Source organism: Hypanus sabinus, chromosome 22, assembly GCF_030144855.1.
Source record: "Hypanus sabinus isolate sHypSab1 chromosome 22, sHypSab1.hap1, whole genome shotgun sequence".
NCBI lineage: Eukaryota > Metazoa > Chordata > Chondrichthyes > Myliobatiformes > Dasyatidae > Hypanus > Hypanus sabinus.
Genome location: NC_082727.1, coordinates 37,841,486 through 37,864,126, shown reverse-complemented (window position 1 = coordinate 37,864,126; position 22,641 = coordinate 37,841,486). Strand labels below are relative to the sequence as shown.

Sequence of the window (22,641 nt, the reverse complement as noted above, 5' to 3'; positions counted from 1 at the left end):
CTCATTGTTACGGTTATGAAGGAGGTACAGAAGCCTGAAGGCACACACTCGGCAATTCAGGAACAGCTTCTTCTCCTTTGCCATCCGATTTCTAAGTAGACATTGAACACTACTTCATTATTTTTAAAATTTATTTCTGTTTTTGCCTTATTTTAACTTAACTATTTAATATATGAATATGTACTTACCGTATTCAGTTTTTAAATATATATTTAGCATATATTGCATTGTACTGCTACCGCACAGTTAACAGATTTCACACCATGCGCCGGTGATATTAAACCTGATTCTGAAGAGTTTATGTAATAGCCCTCTGTATCATAACCATTTAGATTATGGGTAGGTACATATTTTAAAGAATAATTCTACCCCTATTTGTCATTGCTTGCTTTGCTCCTAACATTTTAATTTCATTTTTAGAGTGACCAGTGCAATGGGAGCAATCAGCATAGTTCACTAGATGCTACCGAAGGTATGTTGCTTGTGCATATTAACATAAGATGTACAATGCATGAATTCATGTTGCATAATGTAAACCTCAGTCACAGATTGAAGTTAAAAATGCTTCCTTGAAAACTGAACACTAATGTGCTGTTGATGACTAGATCACAGGCCCATTGAAAGGTATTTTTGGCAGGCTTTTATTGGCTTGGCTAATGATCTCCAGAAACTGCAGCAAATAAGATTTCCAATGAAGTCTTAATGTGAATTGGAAAGTAACAATATGCAGGGAGTTCCACTTTAAATTATTAAATATATTATTTTTTAACTGATTTTAATAAGTTGTGTAAAATAGAGTGATGTTGGAATCCACTGATTCAAATTACTGTCTAAGGAATTTACGTGGACTGATCTATCTGGGCCAAGTATGGAGGTTTTATCTTGATGGTCTTTGATACTCTAGAGTCCAATAGTCTGAGTTTGAATAATTAAATGTGAACTACAAAATGTAGAAATACATCCCCAGTACAACAGCGTTGGTAGAACAGTGTGACTATTTGATCTAGTTATATAGTTGGCTACCAGTACTTCCACTTGGATTTGAAAGCTGTATCCAGAACAATATCAGTGATTGTCTAGTTTTAAAATTTTTTAAAAGGGAGTGGGGGTTAAAACAAAAGAGTGTAACCTATTCAGATTATCGCTTTTAATACTTGTCCATTGTTTTAAGATGATTGGTCTTGCAATTTTCCATCATGTAATTTTATGTAATGAACTCAGTCTGTCTCAATTTTGCATATTCTGATGGCCACATTATAGGAAGAATGTGTTTTACTGGAGAGTAGGTGAAATTCACCATGATATTGCCTGAGTTGGAGCTTTTCTGCCAGAAGGAGAGACTAGATAGGTGGAAGAGACTGAGCAACGATTTCATTTTGGTTTATAAAATGATGAGAAATATTGATAATAAAGATCTCTTCCTCCCTGTAGAGGTACAAAGGCAAGTCATAGTTTTGGGCCAGATGAAGGGTCTGGGCATAGAACTTCAACTGTCCACCCCCTCCATAAATGCTTTCTGTCCTGCTGAGTTCCTTCAGCATTTTGTGTGTTGGGTATAGTTTAAGGTGAGAGGAGATTTAGAAGGGATCTGAGAGGAAATTTTCAGAGGATTGTTGGGATTTGGAAATGATCTGGCTGGAAAGGTGATTGTGGCAGATAATTTCTCAACATTTAATAAGCATCTTGATGAATATTTGAATTGCCAAGGCATAGAAAGCTATACACTGAGTGGGTAAGTGGAATATCGTAGATGGGTAAATTGGCAGTATAGATGTAGTGGGTCAAAGGAGCCATTTTTTGCACTGTATGATGGACTTTAAACAAATTGATAGTTCTGTTCCATTTCATAATTGTGTCTCCTTTAAAAGGATATAGTTTTGGTTAACAATAATATTTATTTTTTTTTAAAGCAGGCGAGTCACTGAAGTCACTTAGTATAGATTATGGTGAACAATTAAAGTGTTCTGAAGAAGTTGCTGTGTGTACTCCAGAAAGGTTCAGATTTTCGATCTGGGTTTCATTTTGTGAAATATACAATGAAACGCTTTATGATTTACTTGATCCAGTACAATGTAAAAATCAGAAAAGAAACGTACTTCGACTTGTGCAAGATGCAAAAGGCAACACTTACGTGAAAGGTAATTTAGTGTATTTTATTTCTGATTATTAAGTAATTTTTCTTTTTGTTTAACTACTTTATCCATTCCATAAATTAAGATCCATCCAAGATATTAGTGTGCTTTTCCTTTAGATCTAAAATGGATTCAGGTTTCCAATGCAGAAGAAGCATGCATGATACTGAAACAAGGGAGAAAACAACAAAGTATTGCTTCTACAAAAGTCAATCATCTTTCAAGCAGAAGGTATTTTACTTTTCAACAACATTTATATTAGGTGTATTCTTATAATTAAATTTGCTGAACTTTTGGTTGTGTGCTTCAGGGCAAAGACACATGGCTTTTAACTAGTAATTGTAAGTGCATTTAAAATGTCTCTTAAAATGCTCTTTCTACAGCCACTGTACTTTTTCAATAAGAATCTTGCACATGGAAGCAGATGGTCTTCAGGTTGTCCGAGTCAGTGAGTAAGTATTATATTCTAATCAAGGAGATAGCTTTTCAATGAAAATACAATTACAGAACTGCCAATGAGGTTTATCAGACCAATATTTTTAGAAAAGAGAATGATGTACTGTAACTTTCAAGGTTTGCTATTCTCTCAATGTTTTGGGCAACAACTTCATCACAGATATTCAACAGAATGGAAATTGGCTATGTGCTCCCTTGAGTCTGTTCTACCAATAACGATCATGACCAATTTATGCTTGAACTATACCTTTTGTGTATGCTTCCTATAACGTTCAAAAATCTTATCAATCAACACTTTGAGTATACCCAAAGGGTTGTGGACAAAGAATCCATATGGTAGTAAATTCCTATGATACACTTTGATTTATCACTCACCTTAAAAAGAAAAAAAAATCTCATCTTATTCTTAGCTCGCTTGCCCTTAATGTTGAAGTCCAGGGTCTGACCTCAGCATTAAACTGCTCAGCTGAAGAAAGCAGCATCTCATCTACCTTGTCAGTTCCATCAAAGTTTTCAAAAACCAAACTCAGTTATTATATCATTCTAGCCTAAATTATTTCTGTAGTTGCATTATGACACTTGTTAAGAGATTTTAAGCCACTTGAAACTAGCTATATAAGCAACCTGCATGATTTTAAAAAGCTTTCATTTGAAGATTTACCTTGCTCTTTTCTGATTCTAATTTTTCCACCTGTATCACTTTATCACAAGCGCTGCTTGTGAAATTCTTGAAGAATTCCTGTCATTCAGAAGCAATTTATCTAGTAGAGTTTGCATATCTCGTGCATCAAGTTGTATAAGGATTACTCAAAATGACAGTTGCAATTTGTTCTTCTACCCATCACTCATTTGCAAACACTGTTCATTTGACAATTGCTCACTAATGATATATTGCTCAGTATTTTGGATAATGGTTTTTGTCAGCAAAGATATTTTTGCAGGAAAAGTACAAAGTCGTGAATATGTGATGGTAAATCGAGATTCAAGACAAACTTGTGGTATAAGAAAACTGCACAAGCTTGATTCCTCATCTCAATTTAAGATGTATACTATTAGAAATGCACAGAAAATACTCCTTGCTGAACCTTTATCTTAATATTTTGCCTGGAGGCCAGGAGATTGTAGATTTGTGCCCTAATGGCCAACTTGTATGATTTGAAATAAAATGATAAATAAAATTTTAAAAATGACATAAGAAAAAATGTACATCTAAACAGCTGACTATTAAACATCTGCAGATGCTGGAAATCCAGAGCATCACACAAACTGCTGGAGGAACTCAGCAGGCCAGGCAGCACATATGGAAATGAATAAACTGTTAACGTTTCAGGCTGAGACCCTTCTTCATGATTACTACCTTGTTTTAATTTTTAAGGAATTAGTTTACATTCAGCTGGAAATTTATTTTCCCTTTTTAAAAAAATAAATCTATTTTTTTCTATGTTGATAGATTTCTGCACTAACCAGAACTGATACCAAAATCTTCATTTCTTTCAGCACCAGTGATGTGTCATTTAAACAATAATTACATATATTATCTCAGTGTCTAATACTGTGATTGCCAGAAATAATTAACAGATTAGGCAACATGGAGAGAAACAGAAATGATGCCTCAGTTTTCACCAGTTTTTAAGAAAGGTATATAGGCAGTTGAATTGGCAAGGGGACACGAGATGTTTCCCCTTTAAATGTTCTTTAAATTCATAGCTTCCATTATTTAGTTGGTGTCAAATAAATGACAAGAAAACTATGGGCTTGGTCCAGTACATGTTTATATAAAAAAAAAACTGTGCTCATTAACTTGGAAGTTACTGAGTAGCCAGGAATTTGCTGAACAATGGACTTAGGAGAGGTAGAAAAGGGCATGAGAAGGCTTTGGTGAGTAGGATGAAGAAAAACACAAAAAGGTGCTTTACATGTATGTAAAGAACAGAAAGATGATTAGAGTGAGGATAAGACCCATCAGGGATAGAAGAGGAAATATGTGCCTAGAGTTAGAAGAGGTAGGGGAGGTCCTTATTGAATACATTGCTTCAGTATTCACCAGTAAGGGGGGGGGGGGGGGAGACTCTGACATATGTGGTAAAAGTGTAATACAGGTTGATATGATAGAACATGTCAACAGTAAGAAAGAGGATGTGCTAAAGTTTTGAAAATCATTAGGATAGCTAAGTCCCCAGGGCTGGATGGGATATAACACAGGGTATTTTGCGAAGGAAGGGAAGAGATTGCTGTATCTTTGGTGATCATTTTTACATATTCCTTGCTGTAGGAGGTAAACCAGAAGGTTGGAGGGTGGTGAATGTTTTACTTTGTTCAGAAGAAGTGTAGGGGTAGTGTTTTAATTCATTAGTAGTCAAATTGATCATGGGAATTAGAGACAAGACTTACAAGCATTTGGAGAAATGTCTGATTAAGGATAGTCAGCATGGCTTTGTGAGGAGCAGGTCATGCCCTACAAGCTGTTTGAATTCTTCAAGGATGTGATAAAGCACATTGATCAAGGTGTAGTAGTGGATATGTTATATATGGATTTTGGTAAGTTTCCCATGGTGGGCTCATTCATGAAGTCAGGAGGCATGGAAACTTGGCTGGGTGTGTTCTGAATTTGTTTGCCGATAGAAGGTAAATGGTTGTAAATGGAATGTATTCTGCCTGGAGTTCTGTGATCAGTGGTGTTCTGCAGTGATCTGTTCTGGGTCCCCTATTTTTTGTGATTATAAAAAAAAAATAAATTATAAACAAATTTGAGGAAGTGGAATGGAAGGTTATTAAGTTCAAAATAAAATTATTATCGAAGTATACGTTTGTCACCATGCACAACATTAGATTCATTTTCTTGTGAGCATACTCAATAAATCCATAACAGAATAATAACCATAATAGAGGCTGAGAAGAGGCAAATGGAGTTTAATCCAGGAAATTATGATGTGATACACTTTGGGAGGTCAAAATTAAAGGCAGATTGGTGGCAGGATTATTAGGAGTGTGGAGGAACAGGGTTTATGGGGTCTACACCCACAGATCCCTCCCAAGCTGCTGCACAAGTTGATAGGGGTGTTAGGCATATGGTGTGTTTTCCTTCATTAGTCGGGATTGAGTTCGAGAGCATGAGGTAATATTGCAGCACTATAAAACCTGGTTAGACCACACTTTGGATATTGTGTTCAGGTCTGGTTGTCTCATTATGGGCAGGATGTGGCAGTTTGCAGAGGATATTTATCAGGATGCTGCCTGGATTAGGGAGCGTGATTTATGAGGATAGGTTGAGTGAGTTCGGGCTTTTCTCTGGAGCAAAGGATGATGATAGGTAACTTAATAGAGATGTAGATGATAACAGGCATAGATCGAGTGGATAGCCAGAGAATTTTTTCCAGAGTGGAAAAGGATAATATGAAGGGTCATAATTTTAAAGTGATTTGGGGGGAAAGTAGAGGGGGAATGTCAGAAGTAAGTTTTTTTTTACACTGAGTGCTGGGTACATGAAACATGTTGTCAGGGCTGGTTGAGGCAGATAGATTGGAGGCATTTAATAATTGCTTGGGCATAGGGATAATAGAAAAAATGGAGGGCTACATAGGAAGGATTAGATTGATCTTTGAGTAGGTTAAAGGATCAGCACAGCACTGTAGACTGAAAGTCCCTAACTGTTCTGTAATGGACTATGTTAAGTGTATCATTATTATACTGTATACTTGAGTAGCCTCTTATAACTGCAGAATACTGTTTAGTCCTAGTCCTGCACTTGTGTTTTAGTTCACATTGTAATGCAAAGCAATGTCCAGATCAAGAAAAATCTCACATCTGCCAGAGCAATCAATTAAAGGTAATGATATCTTGTAAAAATCTTTTAACATTGCAAAAATGTCCCAGGTACTGTATTTGTGGCATTAGCACACAAAAAATAATGATACTAGGTCACTTAGCAGATTGTTTGAACAGATAACCAAAAATCCTTCCAAAGAAATCAGTTTTTAAAAAAAAACATCTTGAAGAAAAGAAGTTTCTCAGCTTGAAATATTATTTAATCCCATTCATAGTCCTTCCCTCCACTGACTTGCTAAGTTCCTCTGGTATTTTGTGTGAGTTGCCCATTGATTTAAGAGTAATTTGATGGTAGTTGAAGCACGACTACCACTGTTGACTTAATTATGATGAATAGCATAGCGGTTAGTGGACACTATTATAGCTCAGAGTTCTGGAGTTCAGATTAGAATTCCAGTGCTGTTCTGTTACAAGTTTGTACATCCTCCCTGTGGAATGCAGGCATTTTCCCTGGGTGCACCAGTTTCTTCCTAGAGTTCAAAGATGTACCATGGGTTAACTAGTTATTATAAATTGCCCTGTGACTAGGTTAGTGTTACTCTATACTGTATTGCTAAATAAATAAAATTGACGACTGTCAAAATAGGGAAGTCTAGATATCACTTGATGAATGCAAGGCTGAGGAATTTAGAGAAGAAATATGAAGCCATGGAGGAATTGTTAACTAAAAAGATAATTTCAAAAAGACTTTGCTTCTCTAAAAGGTAAATCAGCAAACATAGATGGAGAGGTTGTAAGGTACAATGAGGTTAGCTCATTTGGATTTGTTTAAATTCATGATGAGAAGATGAATATTAGCATAAATCATGTTATTTTTGCTCTTGGCTGCTCCATCTACAGGTTGTCTCTTTGTGATCTTGCGGGATCAGAACGGAATGCAAAAACAAAGAATGAAGGTGACAGATTGAAAGAAGCTGGAAACATTAATACCTCTTTGCTGATTCTTGGAAAATGCATTAATGCATTGAGACATAAACAAATTTCAAAGTAAGAGGAGCCTTTATTCTATGCTCTCTACTCATAAATAAAGGGCTTGCTTAAACTTAATCTTAAGTTTGAATGCAATTTTAATGCAGCTTTAGCTTTAGCAGAGGTAAAAATTGCAAATGAATGATTTTTAAAAAAAATTGTTTTCATCCTCTGTCTACATGTTAATTTAAGATGAAATCCCTAATAGTGAGAAACTGATGTTTTGTAATCTCTGATAATCCAACAATTAATGGTTTGGAATTTGTGATAGGGTTTGTGGTCAGAGGTAAGGGTGAGTTTAGGAACATGAATAGGTTTGTAATTGGAAAACTTATAAACTTCATATTCATCCTTAATCTTGGTAGTTCATTGGAAATTTATTGTACACTATCATTTTACAAAAACGCTGAAATAAAAATGTGTTTGGCGATTGATAGGTGTAACGTCCAAAGATCTGAAAGTAGTCTCCCTTCTTGTCCCTTCTCTTCTTACCTGTCCATCACTAATCTCTGGTGTTCCTCCTCCCTTTCCTCATGTGGTCCACTGTCTTTTACTATCAGATTCCTCCTTCTTCAGCCTTTTACCTATCTCTTCCACCTAACATCTCTAAACATTTTACTTCATCCATCCATTCGTTCCTCCTTCCCTATCTACCCACCTTCCCCTGCATTTGGTTTTGCCCATCCCCAGCAAGCTTGTACTCCTTCCCCTCCTCCCATCTTTGTATTCTGGCCTTTCTCCCTTCCTTTCAACCCCTGATGAAATATCGACTGTTTATTCCTCTCCTGAGTTCAGTGTGCATCTGGTTGACGTAAGTTAGTTAGCTTGGGTTTCCATGAGATAAAAAGATATATCAACTTAGAACCTGGAGAGAAATTCAAGAACTTTAGGCTCTAACTGAGGTAATAAATAGTAAAGTGAGATAAATGAAGTGAATGTTTATTCAATGAAAGCAAGTTTAATACACACCTGAATAATCTTACTCAGGGAAATAAAGGTACATCAATCTGAATTATAATCTTGTTTTGTTTTTGTTTTTTTTTTAAATCATCTACACAAGAAACAGAAGAGTCTTGATTTAATGTCTTGCCTGAAATACGGCATCTTTAGCATTTCAGCATTAAGATTTTGCCTAGATTAAATCTCTGGAATAGTTTAGTTTGAGAATAGCTGACTATTTGATTTAGCTTGAACACCATGACTCGGAATCCACCAGCAAGTTACTACTTAATGCATTGATCCTAACAATTCAAACTGGGTTTATTTGCCAAAGTTCTGATAAAACTTCATTTTGCCTGCTATAATCAAGGGCATCAAGTTTTTAATCATAGCAGCTTAATGTACAGAAAATCTAAAGTTTTCTGCTGCTGCATTAAACATCTCATGAGACAAATTTAAAAACATCTTTTTGTTGATGAACTCTTTAAAATTGAAGATTCTGTTGACATACTGCATGTTCATGAAATTTCTGTAAGGTTTTTTTTTGGACATTTCTTACTTTAGAAAAGGGATTGTCTTATCAGTGAGATCCAAAAAATAATGACCTTTTTAAAGATATTTTATTTCTCTTAGGACACACAGCCATGTTCCATTCAGAGAGAGTAAGCTTACTCGCTATTTCCAAGGGTATTTCTCTGGGAGAGGAAAAGTTTGCATGATTGTTAATATCAACCAATGTGCTTCTATGTATGAAGAGACACTTAATGTCCTAAAATTCTCTGCTGTCGCACAGAAGGTAAGTTAAGTTTATAAACTGCTATTATGTCATGATATGATGATTAAAATTTCAATTGTATAATTGAATGCCTCTGTGATTTCTTTCATTTACAGAATAATTGTGGTAGTTTAAAGGTCCTAACAACCTGTGATTATGGTTTTATTCTATACAAACAGATTGGGGGCAGGGAACAAAATTATGCGGATTTGAGTAAATTTTAGTTGTTTTCCTACAAATTTAAGTTTATAACTGCTTTAGTTTTATTTCAAGAACATCATACCTTCTCCTTGTGGCACTTAGTAAGCTCATTTGATTCCATGAATTTAATCAGAATTTCCAGGAATTGTGGTTGAAATGAAGACCAGTTCAAATATTCTACTAATTAAATATTATCAAATCTGTAACTTGCAAATGAAAATAATTGGAAAATACAAGTTACCATTGTTTTTCACTAGACCCTTAGTATGCTTAGCACTGCTATTGCCATTCAGAACTTAGATATCTATAGATACATTAAAAAACAGAAGCTATTATCAGTATTATTCCATTTCTCATTGCTAAGCACACAGAGTAATGCAAGCCAAATATATATATAGCCATTGACATACATGTATGGATTTATGATAAGGAGCTTTGAGTAAATGATAGTTTAAGTGGAAGGGAAATGTTTATTTCTCTTACATATACATGTAGGTACGGTCTGTAGGTCATTGACTGAAACACTTGGTAGTAGATAAATTCTAATTGGGAGTTGAATATCTATTTGAAAAGTCTTGATTAGAACTAATTGTATAGATCTTTCAAACACTTGACACAGTAATTGGCACTTTTTGTGTCAAAGGGAATAGTTTAACAGCATCTAGTTGTAATTTGGAATCAGATTTATCAGCACAGTTACTATTTTCCAGGTTTTGATAAAGGAGTTGTGGGGACAATAAGTCTCATGTTGCTCAATTCTCGATCTCACTCTATCAACTGACTCTGCCTCCTACAGTATGACTTGGAGCAGCACTTCCTTTTTGTTCTAAGTGCATTATTGCCGGATGGACTTGGAAATTAAACAATTTTGGGTAAATCCCATAAAATATTTTGTTTTTATATGCCTTATTGAATTATTCTTTCCCCTAGATTCTGCTTGATTGTTCAAAATTTTTTCCTGTCCATTTGGTTTCAAAACGATCAGCCAGAGCTCTTTCACTGATTATCAATAATGCAGAAACTGAATCCTCTTTGGTGAAAAGAGAAACAATCTCTTGGGATGCTAGTCTTGAGGATGTTGTTGAAATGGAGGAAGGTGATTCAGAGGCAATTGATCTAAATGATGTGAAGCAGATGGAAGAGGAGGAGGAAGAGGAGGAAGAAGAGGAAGAGAATATAGTAATAGGAAAAAGCAATTATGAGGTAAATGCATTGCATTTTTCCATCTTGCTACAAAACTGAAAATATTTTTTACTGTGTACAATCTTAAATTGAAGATAATTATTTGCTAAAAGCTTCATAAACTACATGATATATTTTTAAATGGAGGTTGTTGAAGTGGTTTGGTTCATTACATTGATAACCAATGTTCCAGATAACAATAGTTAATGAGTGTGCATTAGAAAGAAAAAGCAGTGACTAATCTATTAAATGTAAATTAGAAGTTAGTACTTCCAGCCATCACCACACTTTGTGATGTATGCTGAAGTCAATATCTCAAAACTGGTGACTTAGTTCATGTTTTTTTCCTTTGGCTGCTTTTGTTAATGGAAGCTCTCCGCAACTGAACAGTGCGCAAAATGGCCACATTATAAGAGTTATAATTCTGTTCATTACCTTAAACTTTGGTTGAAACAGGTCCTTGATTTGCGGTTATTTTCGTTGAATGAGAAAAATCTGCTATCTGATCCTCCTAAGGTAGTGGTCTATAGAGGTCAGCCTCAGATTTATGGATAGTGCTGTTTGAAATCCAACATTTAATGTTGAGGGAAGAATGAAGAGAAATCAGTATTATAGCCAGCTATTCCTCCTTGCCAATGTAAAGTTGCTTTGATTTCTAACTTTTCACTACCAATGGATCATTGGTGTAGAACGTTCATCCTGTGGCTTTGCACAGAAGCTTTGCAAATTTGCTGTTGTAAGAATACTGCACTTCATCATGTTTAGTGCTGTTTGATGGTATTTTCCACGTTATACTTTTAAATGTTTCAGAGTTAAATAACAGAATTGTTTGGTTCTGAATTTTGTTTTTAAAATATAGAAACTACTGGTTTATATACAAGATCTGAAAAACAAAATTGTTGAGGAAAAAAAAGAAAAGGTGATCATGGAAAATAAAATCCGTGAAGAAGTTTGCCAAGAAATGGAAAAATACATGTCTCAGTTTGAAAATGCTTTAAGGTATATTGTGGGTGATTTTAATGAAGCTTATAATGTTCTCAATTTTGAAAGTACAATTTTGAGAGAGAATGATTTTTAAAATTTCAATATAAATCATTTAAGAAAAGCTATGATAACTTTTGATGTGAGATAACTGCCACCCTTTGCTTTCAACCTCTTCATGTCTGAAACTGTGACTACTAAAATGCAAGGGGGATCTGACATTTTTTTAAAAAAAGTAGTTTCTTGTATTTGTATGTAAATGTTGCATAATTGTGTATTTCCTGAGTACTTAATTGCTTAAGTACAAAGGATCATCAGATTTAAAAACATTATTGTCTTTTTCATATCCTAGGCAATGCAAAATAAGCTACCATAAATTGTTTTGGAATTATTCCAATCAAAGAAAACTCCCCCAGTGAATCAGCAAAAAGCAAATTTGCATTATCAATTTCAAATCAGTTCTGTTTCCAAGTGTTAACGGGTTCTCTTCCTGTTACCTGATTTTTTGATTTCTTCTTTCCATCTTTTTTAATCATTGGATCAAGTACCATGACCTATTTTAAATGGTAAACTAGCAAAGTAAGTGTCTTAAAGAAATATTAGTGCAAATTGTCAAGGAGAAAGTTTCATGGCAGGGTAACAGTATATTTCAGATATTGTCTAGATCCTCATTTGTTTATTGTATTCCATGTCCATATTTTATACTTCATTCTCCAAGTTTCTCTGAACCATTAGGAATGCAAATTTTCCCACTCTTTTTCACTTAAGATCATGTACGAAAACAACCTTAATTGAGATTCTCTATAGCTGGAACATTGCCTGTTGGGCATTTATGGCATTCATTAAATGGAATTTCATTAGATTTACTTTTCATTTAGGTAATTGCTTTTTTTCCCTAGGGAACGTGCAAAGGAAGATAATAGATTAACAGAAGATAGAATTGAAAAACGCAACGATATATTTCAAACTTTAGTCAAAACATATGTTGCTATTGACCAAAATGAGAATTCTATTTCTGAAGAATGTATTGAACCAGAAGTCAGTCAGGTGGGTATGTTTATGTTTTCAGTTGAAACTATAAGAAATTCATTTGTATTCTTGAGAAACCACATGTGCATTTGCTTTTTTTAAAGCCTAATGTAACCAACCCTGGTTTGAAATTTTGTCTTTCTCATCTAGTTTCTGTTTTTTTTGGGGGGGTTATTTCTGGCACTGGTTAATAGCAGAATCATAACAATGTAATGTAACACATCATTGAGTCGTGGCTGAAAGAAGGCCATAGTTGGGAGCTTAACATCATGGGGTATACTTTGTATCGAAAGGACAGGCAGGAAGGCATAGGTGGTGCTGTGGCCCTGTTGGTAAGAGATGGAATTTCATCTTTAGAAAGAGGTGACAAAGGGTCAGAGAATGTTGAATCTTTGTGGGTAGAGTTAAGAAACTGCAAGGCCTCCAAGTTGTAGCCAAGATGTGGGGTTGAGATTGCAAAGGGAGCTGGAAAAGGTACGTAATAAGGGTAATGTCACAGTTGTAATGGGGGACTTCAATTTGCAAAGAAATTGGGGAAAATCTCATTTTTGGGAAATATTTAGGGTCATGGAGCATGCATGAATACAGGTTCTATGGCCCAACAAATCCATGCTAAACATCATGCCAATCTAGCTAGGTCCAATTTCCTGTACTTGGCTGATATCCATCTAAGCCTTGTTGCATGTTCCTTACTGCACCTGCCTCAACCACTTCCTTGGCAGCTCATTTCATATATTCAACACCCTCTGCTTGGAAAAAGTTGTCTCTCAGGTCCCTTTTAAATTTTCCCCTCTTACCTGTTAACATCCATCTTATCTAATCTATGCCTCTCATAATTTTAAACATTTCTATAAGGTTGCCCCTCATTCTGTGGAATAAAGACTTAGCCTGGCCAACCTCTCCATATAACTCAGGCCCTCTGGTCCTGATGCCTCATCATAAATCTTATATGCTCTCATTCCAGTTTAACCACATTTTTTCCTATAATAGGGTGACAAAACCATACCCAGTTCTTCAAGTATGGCCTTACCAATGACATGTACAACTGCAACATAATTTCCTCATTTCTATACTCAATACCCAGATTGAAAAATCAGATCAGAATCAGGTTCAATATCATTGGCATATGTTGTGAAGTAAGTTGTTCTGCAGCAGCAGTATATTGCAATAAATAATTAAAAGACTACAAATTACATTAAGAAATAGATCTATTTCTCTATAATAAATAAAAATGTTCATTCAGAATCTGATGGTGGTGGGGAAGAAGCTGTTCCTAAATTGTTGAGTGTGTCTTCAGGCTCATCCTCCTCCTCGATGGTAGCAATGAGAAGCGGGCACGTCCTGGGTGTTGGGGGTCCTTAATGATGAATACCAGCTTTTTGAGCTATAGCCTTTTGAACATGTCCTCGATGCTGGGGAAGCTAGTGCCCATGATGGAGCTGGTTGAATTTGCAACTTTCTGTAGCTTTTTTCAATCCTGAATAATGACCCTTCCATACCAAATGAGGATACAACCAGTTATGATTGTCTATCGGTAGATTGTATATCTGTAGAAACCTGCATGAGTCTTTGGTGACATACCAAGTCTCCTCAAATTTGTAATGAAATATAGCAGCTGTTCTGCCTTCTTTGTAATTGCATCAATATGTTTGGCCCAGGATAGATCTTCAGACATGTTGACTTGAAGCAGCTCACTCTTTCCACTGTGATCCCTTGATAAGGACTGGTTATGTGTTGCTGTGACTGAAGTTCTCAATCATTTCCTTGGTTTTATTGACATCGAGTGCAAGATTGTTGTTTTAAGATCTGCATATTTAAAAATAGAACAATATTCAAAGACATTCAATGGTTTTTAATCATATTATGGAAGATTAAATATTGATATTTAGTCAGCATGCTATTAACATTTCCAATTCAATGATCTTTTCTCTTATTTACAATGGTAGTTGTCCAATCCACCAAATTCATCAAAATATGAGAGTCTGGTTAATACTAATGTTATGGGATACATCAAATCCTTGGAGCCAGATGTTGCTGAAATCAAGAAGCAAGCTGAGATAATCCAACACCATCTGGTATCTGCTCCAGATTCTCAGGAGACTGTTGCACAACTGGAAGCTCGTTTAGCTTGTGTCATTCAAGAGCTTAACAAAACAAATGAAGAATTGAATAAGAACACTGCTGGTAAGTCTCAATGAAAATAGTGTGAAATTTTATAATTATAGCTCATTATTTAATGTTACAATCGTGTTTTTGGGAGGGATATAACTGAAGTTATTTTAATACTGAGCAAAGTTAAAGGGTAGCATAGCAGAATTCACTTTTGAAACTATGACCAAGTGCAGAGGTCTACTTTGTTTATATGGTACAATCATAAATGATATCTGAGCAACTGATGTGAAATATGGAAAAGCAGTGAAAAGGTTCAATTATTTTAAGCCTTGATGAATGGATGGACAGATAGATACTTTACTGATCCCAAAGGAAATTACTATGTAGCATTACAAGTGCATAGATATAAATATTAGAAGAGAAGTAGAAAGAATAAAAAATAAGTTGCCAAAAACAGTTTAACAGGAGCAGCTCATCACTTCCCCAGCTATAGGTTGACTTATTATAGAGCCCAATGGGAGTAATAGCATAGGAATGAAAAGCTAGAAAGTCATCCTAAAGAATAATAAGAAGTAGGGAAACTTAATTCTTTTATAGGATTAATCAATAATCATTTGTAGAATCAATGCCATTTTGAAGACTTAATATGAATCTTCCATGTTGTGTACCATGATGTGGAATGGGGAAAAAAATTGAAAGCAATACTAGCAAACCAAGATTAGTTATTTACAAGATGGTGTTGAGCCATAACTAACAACAGAATTGTATTTCACAGAAATCAATAAAATCATGGTCAAAGCATATCCTTCACTCCATTAAGAGTATCATAGTAGTTTAATGAGTATTGTAATAATGCATGCCAGGGCCAAAGCTGGACATGGTTAAAAACAAAAAAAAAAGCGATGGCAGCAAAAGCGGTATGTGATGGCCAAAGGCAAGTGATCTTACAAGCAAACGATCAGGTACTTTTCTGCCACGTCTAGTCATATATCATGTTGGATGATCTCATGGGAGACTTCAAGAGCACTCCTATCCCCTTTAGTTATAATAGAGTTTAACAAGCAAGTGCAGAGGAAGTATGAAGCCCTTGCATCCATCTCCAGGAAGAAGTACAAAAAGACAGATCTGCTTTGGGCTTTTTCCTGAGGACCCACCATCATTGAGCAGTCTTCAACCAATTTGATTCTGTATAGGTGGTATTCATAAATGGTTGAGAATACTAGATACAGCAAACTATTCAGAACCGGATAACCTTTACAGCTGTAATGAAAATGAAAATGTGCTCCAGGTTAAGTTGTGTCTTCAGCAAAACTGTTCCTTTACAGCCACAATACTAGATTTGCTCAACAATCTCGAAAGTTCTCAAGTTATGTCCTGTTCTCCAGTTATGTTCTGTCCACTATAATATGCATCTAATCTGGATAACTCCTGGCCATTCAGTGAATCTTTTCTTCAGTAATATAATGGAATTAGTGTAACAATTACCCAAGGTCCTCGTACCTGGGACCACCCCGGGTGGTCGACCGAGCAGTGCAGCGCACGTCCACCTTCCTCGGCGTCTCCCCGCCTCTCCTGAAAAGACTGCAAAACCCCCAAGCTCCCAGCCTCACAAGACAAAATAACATTCCATATTGGTTAAAAAAATGAATACAATCCCCATATCTGCAAGTCCAAAGCTAAACAACTGCGAGAGAAAACACTTATCAAACTAAAAGCATTCCTACTCTAGCAAACCAAAGAAGCCATTTTGATTAACATACACAGTACATTGTACATTAATAATTCACAATACTATTAAGTGGTATAATAGCAGCTCACTAATAAGCTAATCTCACACATAAGATTGGATTTTACTGGGACCAATATGCTTTAGTTCTTGTTATAACCTTGGTCCAGAAATATCACACTTCAAAGGGTCATTGCACTTGACTTGCGGTAGACTTTGACTGAGGCATCTCATGTAAAATTGAAGTAAGTAGATAGAGTAGAACAACTGTCTGGAATGCTACCTCACATAAGGAAGATGGTTAAGAGGTTGGAAGTCAATCATCTCAGTCCAAATACGTAACTGCATTTATGCTAGGCCTAACCATGTTTAGCTGCTTAGTCAATGACCTTACTTTCAGCATAAGGAACATGAGCGTCTTTCATGATAGTTATACAAACATTAATTTCGTGTGCATCTTTTCAGAAGATGGTATTTTTTGTTGGAGTATAGCAAGATCTAAATGGCAGACAATCATGTGTTAGTAAGTGCCTAAAATAGTAGCCCAACATTCATTATACAACATGAGCATATCTAACAAATGAATCTGATCACCTACTTGCTCCAACCCAAATGCTGGGTGGGAAGTTGGGAGTTGTTTTTTTTTTAATTTTTTTTATTTTTTGATGGGTCAACTTTGCCTTTTACTTAAATTTTTTTGGAGTTGGTGTAGTTTACTATCAATACTTGTTTGGCTTGTAAGTTATTTTTGGTTGTATGTCATAAGCAAGTTCAATTTCAAAGTTGCTGAATTGTAAATCATCAGGCACACATTTAAAGATCCTATAGAAAGGGGTTTTGATAACTCAAAGCATCATTCACTTCGGCCATTAGCCATTATTGCACCTTGCTTGAGTTATGAATTCCTATTTGATCAATTTTATGCAGGTTTTTTAGGAAGTTAACTAATAATGCTTGCCAAAGCTGTATTGTCTTTTTTATTCTAAGCTATCAGAACTTTTGTGTAGGTCTCTATACTTAATGCTCTTGTTTTTAATTTTTTTAGAATTGGAGACATATAAAAAAACTGAAGTTGAGAGAAAATCAAATGAAGCACATAAGGTGACTTTTAACATTACAGTACACATCAAGTCTTCAAATATTCTCGTTTATATCTGTTTCTATTGAAGAGCTAGTACAGCCAGCACCTGAATTACGCAAGGGTTCTATTCCTGAAACAATCATTCTGTCAGTAATGTCTGCTTTTAATAGTTCACCATGTCATATATATTGTATGTAGATTGGGTATCATTTCATTCAATAATCACTCTATAACTATTCTTAATTAATCTAATGGAATATATACTGCATCCAATCATTAATGAATACCATGAAACATTTTATTTGTTCTATTTTGCTAAGTGAATTTTAAAGGGGAGAATTGGCATAAAATCAAGCTTTCATAAATCGGGGCAATTGTATCCAGAGAATCCCCGTCTCCTGCTTTGGCATTTTACTTTAGAGCTCTTTGAGAATAAAATTTAAAAAGACCAATTTGCATTTCATTTTCCTGTTGAAGGATTTTACTATAGCACACCAAGAATTTAAATAATTATATTCTAGTCAGATTTGGTGCCTTGTTCTGTATAAATTGTTAGTTCTGTGTTACTTTTTAATGGCACCCCTGGCTTCTCTTTTTAATGTGATGCCATCATTCATCTAATATATGAAATTGGTTGTAATGTAGCTTGTTTTAAAAATGTCAATTCTATTTGCAGATTGATTAACTGCAATAATTAATACCAGAGCTAATGTGGCAGAGTGTGATGTTTGGTAGAAATGAAAATGGAGATGGAGTAAAGATCATCTTATAGCTATTTTCAGTTTTTTTTAATTCATTTAAAGCCTATTTTTATAGCACAGTAAAACTTGTAAAGAAAACTGTTTACTATACAAGGCTTGATAGATGGATGAGTTAAACAATTCCAGAACCCAAGGGAAATACGGTGGAGCATGAGGAATGATTTCTGAAGTTTAATGATAGCGATGACTAATTGTGCATACATTGTCTGATGTCCTGACTGATTATTTACTGTACATGACTTGTTACTCCAGGAAGGGATTTGGTCTTTTACTTTTCCACCATCTTTCTGTAATCTATGAATCACAGCTTAGCCCTTATATTTAAGTTGCTTTCTGTATACATGCTCTGAAAAACTGGAAGAGCCAAACCCATTTCAGTTATAAGTGCAATCCCTAAGGTGACATAGAAAAGTTGTACAGGAATTATTTTTTATTCTGCTTTCTGCTAGGCTGTTTTATTTAATAACTGCCAATGCTCCAATACAGCTACAACTTAAAAGAAAATTTTGTGTTTTGACCTGCTTTTGTTTAAATAAAAATACATAGGAAATGGAGATCAAAAAGTTGATGGATGAATTGATTCTCAAGGATGCTGATTTGAATAAAGTGAAAAACCTGCTTGCAAGTTATGAAGAAAGAATGGACGAATATGTGAGTTTCTAATTAGATTTAGAAGACTATTATGGACCAGTTGATCTGTTTAGTATGAAGGTTTTTACACTTTATATTAGTTATCATGAACTGACAAATTTTAAGACTTTCAAGCTAAGCTTTCTTACTTTTTGGAATTTAAGATATTTGACTATTGCCTTGATAAATGACTCTCAAATGCCTTTTGGGCTTGGAAATTATTTTCTTAGTGCTGAGCTTTCATCCAATCAAATATCAATACTGAGCCCCATAAGTTTAATGTCTACATTAGCTTCCTTGTGAAACCCCACTGGTTTCCTTGGTTACACAAGTCTAGGGAAGACGCGCTCCAGTCCCGCCAAACCCATGAGATTGAGATGGCTCTCCCTGATTTGTGTGGATACTGTGTAATTTGCTGCCCTGTACAACTCAGTGTCAAGAAATAACAGACAGCATACTGCATATGACAAAAGGAGTTATGCTTGTGAAACTTACTTAACTGAAGGGTTAGTAAAAAAAAGAACAAAAAGGGCCCATTAAAATTAAACAGTCAAATATGCACAAGTTGGGTCTCATCTTGACTTCTCTGTCGCTCATGCGCTGGGCACTCGGGCTGTGTGAAAGCACACACCACCTTCTGAATGTCACTCGCAATCTATCTCACACGTCCAGGTTTCCTACCAGGTCGTGTCCTATGACTTGTTGTCCCCAGTGTCTTCTCTCTTCGTCTTCCACTGAACAAAAGTTCCAAGGCCAATCTTAGTGTCTCTTACCAAAATAAAACCTCCCCCAGTTCCACCATCCTTATTGGATGGCACACATACCTCATTATTCCTCATCATCAACAATAACCTAAATAGACTAAATGAAATACCTGCAACATAACAGTAAAGATGCTTACAAGGGCATTACACTTGTTTAACATGAGTATTCATTTTTTCTCATTTCAGTTCTCTTGTTTCTTTTACACATATTTGTTTGCACTTCAGTCACTTCTGTATGTGGCAAAGCAGACCACTTCCTAAAACATTAGAAATACTTAATGACGACTATGTGCTTGAAGTTGGTGGTTACCCTGCTTAGAGATCCTGGAGTTAAAACAATTGGCAAGCATTTTATTTTAAAACCTTGAAGTTCTGGAGTCAGGTGGACTGAAACTGTACCATTCTTACTTTGAAATTTAAAGGCCAGTTAAAGATCCTGGTCTAGAAATCCAACTGCAGAGTTATATTTATCTCATGTTTTTCTAAAAAAAAAAATGCACGTTCAATGGAGTGAAACATGAAGATTTTTTCTGGGCTGTTTTTAGTTATTTATGTTTGACTGAACATGTTGGTGCTCTAACATGTTAGACTGTATTTAATCGTCAGACCCTCATTTATTGATATCATGTTGTCCTTAGAATGACCATCATTGATTATTCCAATAGAACAGTTTGTTTTTAATAGCACATTATTGGACTGGCAGTCTCGCACTTCTACATTTGATTCTTTTTTTTCCCCCCACCATGATAACAATCAAACTAACCATCTTTCACTAACCTTCTGCACAATAATCTTGTTCATTATTAATCCAGCCATAATGAATTGGCCACTGTCCTAGACATAAATAAAACTTGGCTGTCAAGTTGCCTTTAAGTTGCAACCACAACCACCACCACCTCTGGTGTTTGACATTTCTAGGGAAAATATTCTGATTCTCCCCTATTTATAATTTAAAAAACTTCTTTTGATTTGCCACTTAATCTTCAATGTTGTAGGGAGAATGACAGAAGTCACATCCTTCATATATTGGGGTGACCAGAACTGCATGCAATATTCCAGCTACAGTCTGGCTGGCATTATACATATATGCAGCATAACTTCCTTTCTTCTCTCTACCAATGAAAGCAAGCAAGCCATACACCTTTTCTACTATCTTAACCACTTGCACAGCTATTTTGTGTGAAATATAGAACTGGACCCCAAGATCCCTCTACCTCCAATGCTATTAATGGCTCTTATTTACTGTGTATTTTCTTTCATTTAACATCCCGAAGTGCAACACTTCACACTTCCTTGATTAAACTCTATCTGCCACTTCTCTACCCATATCTGCAACTAATTTATATTCATCTGCATTCTTTATATTCCTTTATACTGTTCAAACTCCACCAATCTTGGTGTCGTGCACAAACTTGTGAATCTACCTATTTACATTTTCATGCAAGTAATTAAAGTACGTATATCACAAACAACAAGGGTCCAGCACCGATCATTGCAAAACACCACGGGTCACCAGTCACAAACCTCCATCCAGAATAACAGTCTTCACTCCTACTCTGTCATCTATGGGCAAGCCAGTTCTATATCCAAACATGCAATTCACCCTAGATCACATGCATTGTAATCTGAATCAACCTACTGCGAGGGTCCTTATCAAGTGCAATGAAGTCCATAGAGATAATAACTATTGCCTTACTCTCATCAAGCACCTTTGTCACCTCAGTTGAATTTGTAAGGTATGACCTACCACACTCAAAGCAATGCTGACTGTCCCTATGCAGATCCAAATGTGCATGAATCCTAATCACCTAAATTTTGTAACATCTTGAATGTTTTGTTTTTAAAAAAGTGATAAATATGTAATAATCATAGCTTAATGTAGCTTGATTGTAACATAGAGTGGTTAAAAACCATTGGTTTGTGGTAATATTATTTTTTTTAAAGTGAACAGCTGTATGTAAATTTGACTTTTGTTTCAAAAACATACCTGTTGCTGTCCTTGGGCTGAAAGCGTAAGGATCTTTTCCAATCTCCTTGAAAGTCTATAGAAAATCAAATTAGGTCTGGAGTCTGCAGTAGTTTCTTGCACATCTTTTTCAATTCAACGTTGTTTGCATGTAAAATAGTACTGACTGCAATTTACATTTAAAACCCTAAATTCGTCTATACTACTTTCAGTAGCTTTGGATGAATCCTTCTGAGAGGGGAAATGTGCAACTGAGCAAAAAAGGCTATTGACAATTATTTGTTAATACTATATTTCAATAATACCTTCTTTGCCTTTTTAGTTGCAATTATACCCAGTTTTTCCATTATGTGTTATCTTCAGGTAGTGATCTAATTCCAATTATTGTACAATTGTTAATATTACAAACTTGTACTTTTGAGAATTATACTACGTAACCTAATGCTTCTCTGCTCTGAGCTATGAACCTGCTGTGACTTTTCACTACATTAATGTTTAGATCAAGTCAAAGTGCAGTCAATTTTCTGTTAACTAGCTTGATTCTCCTCTCTGATGTCATCCCCAATTGATTGGGCATGAACTTTTGTACTTTAGTGTACTTTTAACGTTATCATTGCATTGTTGTCAGGTGATGGAAGAGTGTTTGAAGTCTGGCTGAACACAATCATATATTTTGCAGTTTTGTGCTTGGTTTTTGGGTTAACCAACTTCTACTCTGCTACCCATTCACACCTAATCTATCTAATCTCAAACTAAGTTGCATAAATCTGAATTGTTTGTTTCTTATCAAAATAGTCAAAATGGTGTGTTTCAGCACACATTAGCAATGTTGTTTATATTCAACTTCACATTTGACTTGCATTATGTCTGACTAAAATGTAATAGGTCATTTTGATGCGGGCTGCAAAAGTTCAAATTTCCTCAATTTGGTTTCCAAATTATTAAAATAATCAAGGTCCCCTTTTCATTTTTGTGTTGCTGTTTCTAAATTGTAATAAGGTATAGTAGACTGCATACTCCTAACTTTAAAAAAAATACTGTTTGTGCTGTCACTTATCACAGATTGTGATTTTCAGGATATTTCTTTATTGAAAGTTTAAAAAAAAACATCA

The 22,641-nt window shown here is 35.3% G+C and overlaps 1 protein-coding gene across 3 annotated transcripts in view; it reads left to right on the top strand.

The window, feature by feature from the left end:
• Positions 1 to 22,641, top strand: part of LOC132379760 (kinesin-like protein KIF20B) — a 74,048-nt gene that overhangs the window by 14,616 nt on the left and 36,791 nt on the right. For 2 of the 3 annotated variants that reach the window (XM_059948048.1, XM_059948046.1), the window contains exons 7-18: positions 421 to 472; positions 1,911 to 2,138; positions 2,252 to 2,363; positions 2,516 to 2,584; positions 7,254 to 7,400; positions 8,955 to 9,117; positions 10,228 to 10,500; positions 11,339 to 11,478; positions 12,360 to 12,507; positions 14,436 to 14,673; positions 17,373 to 17,428; positions 18,716 to 18,820. In XM_059948048.1, coding sequence (XP_059804031.1) covers positions 421 to 472; positions 1,911 to 2,138; positions 2,252 to 2,363; positions 2,516 to 2,584; positions 7,254 to 7,400; positions 8,955 to 9,117; positions 10,228 to 10,500; positions 11,339 to 11,478; positions 12,360 to 12,507; positions 14,436 to 14,673; positions 17,373 to 17,428; positions 18,716 to 18,820 — 1,731 coding nt within the window. The remainder of the gene's footprint in view (positions 1 to 420; positions 473 to 1,910; positions 2,139 to 2,251; positions 2,364 to 2,515; positions 2,585 to 7,253; positions 7,401 to 8,954; positions 9,118 to 10,227; positions 10,501 to 11,338; positions 11,479 to 12,359; positions 12,508 to 14,435; positions 14,674 to 17,372; positions 17,429 to 18,715; positions 18,821 to 22,641) is intronic. The other variant, XM_059948047.1, reaches the window with a different exon arrangement.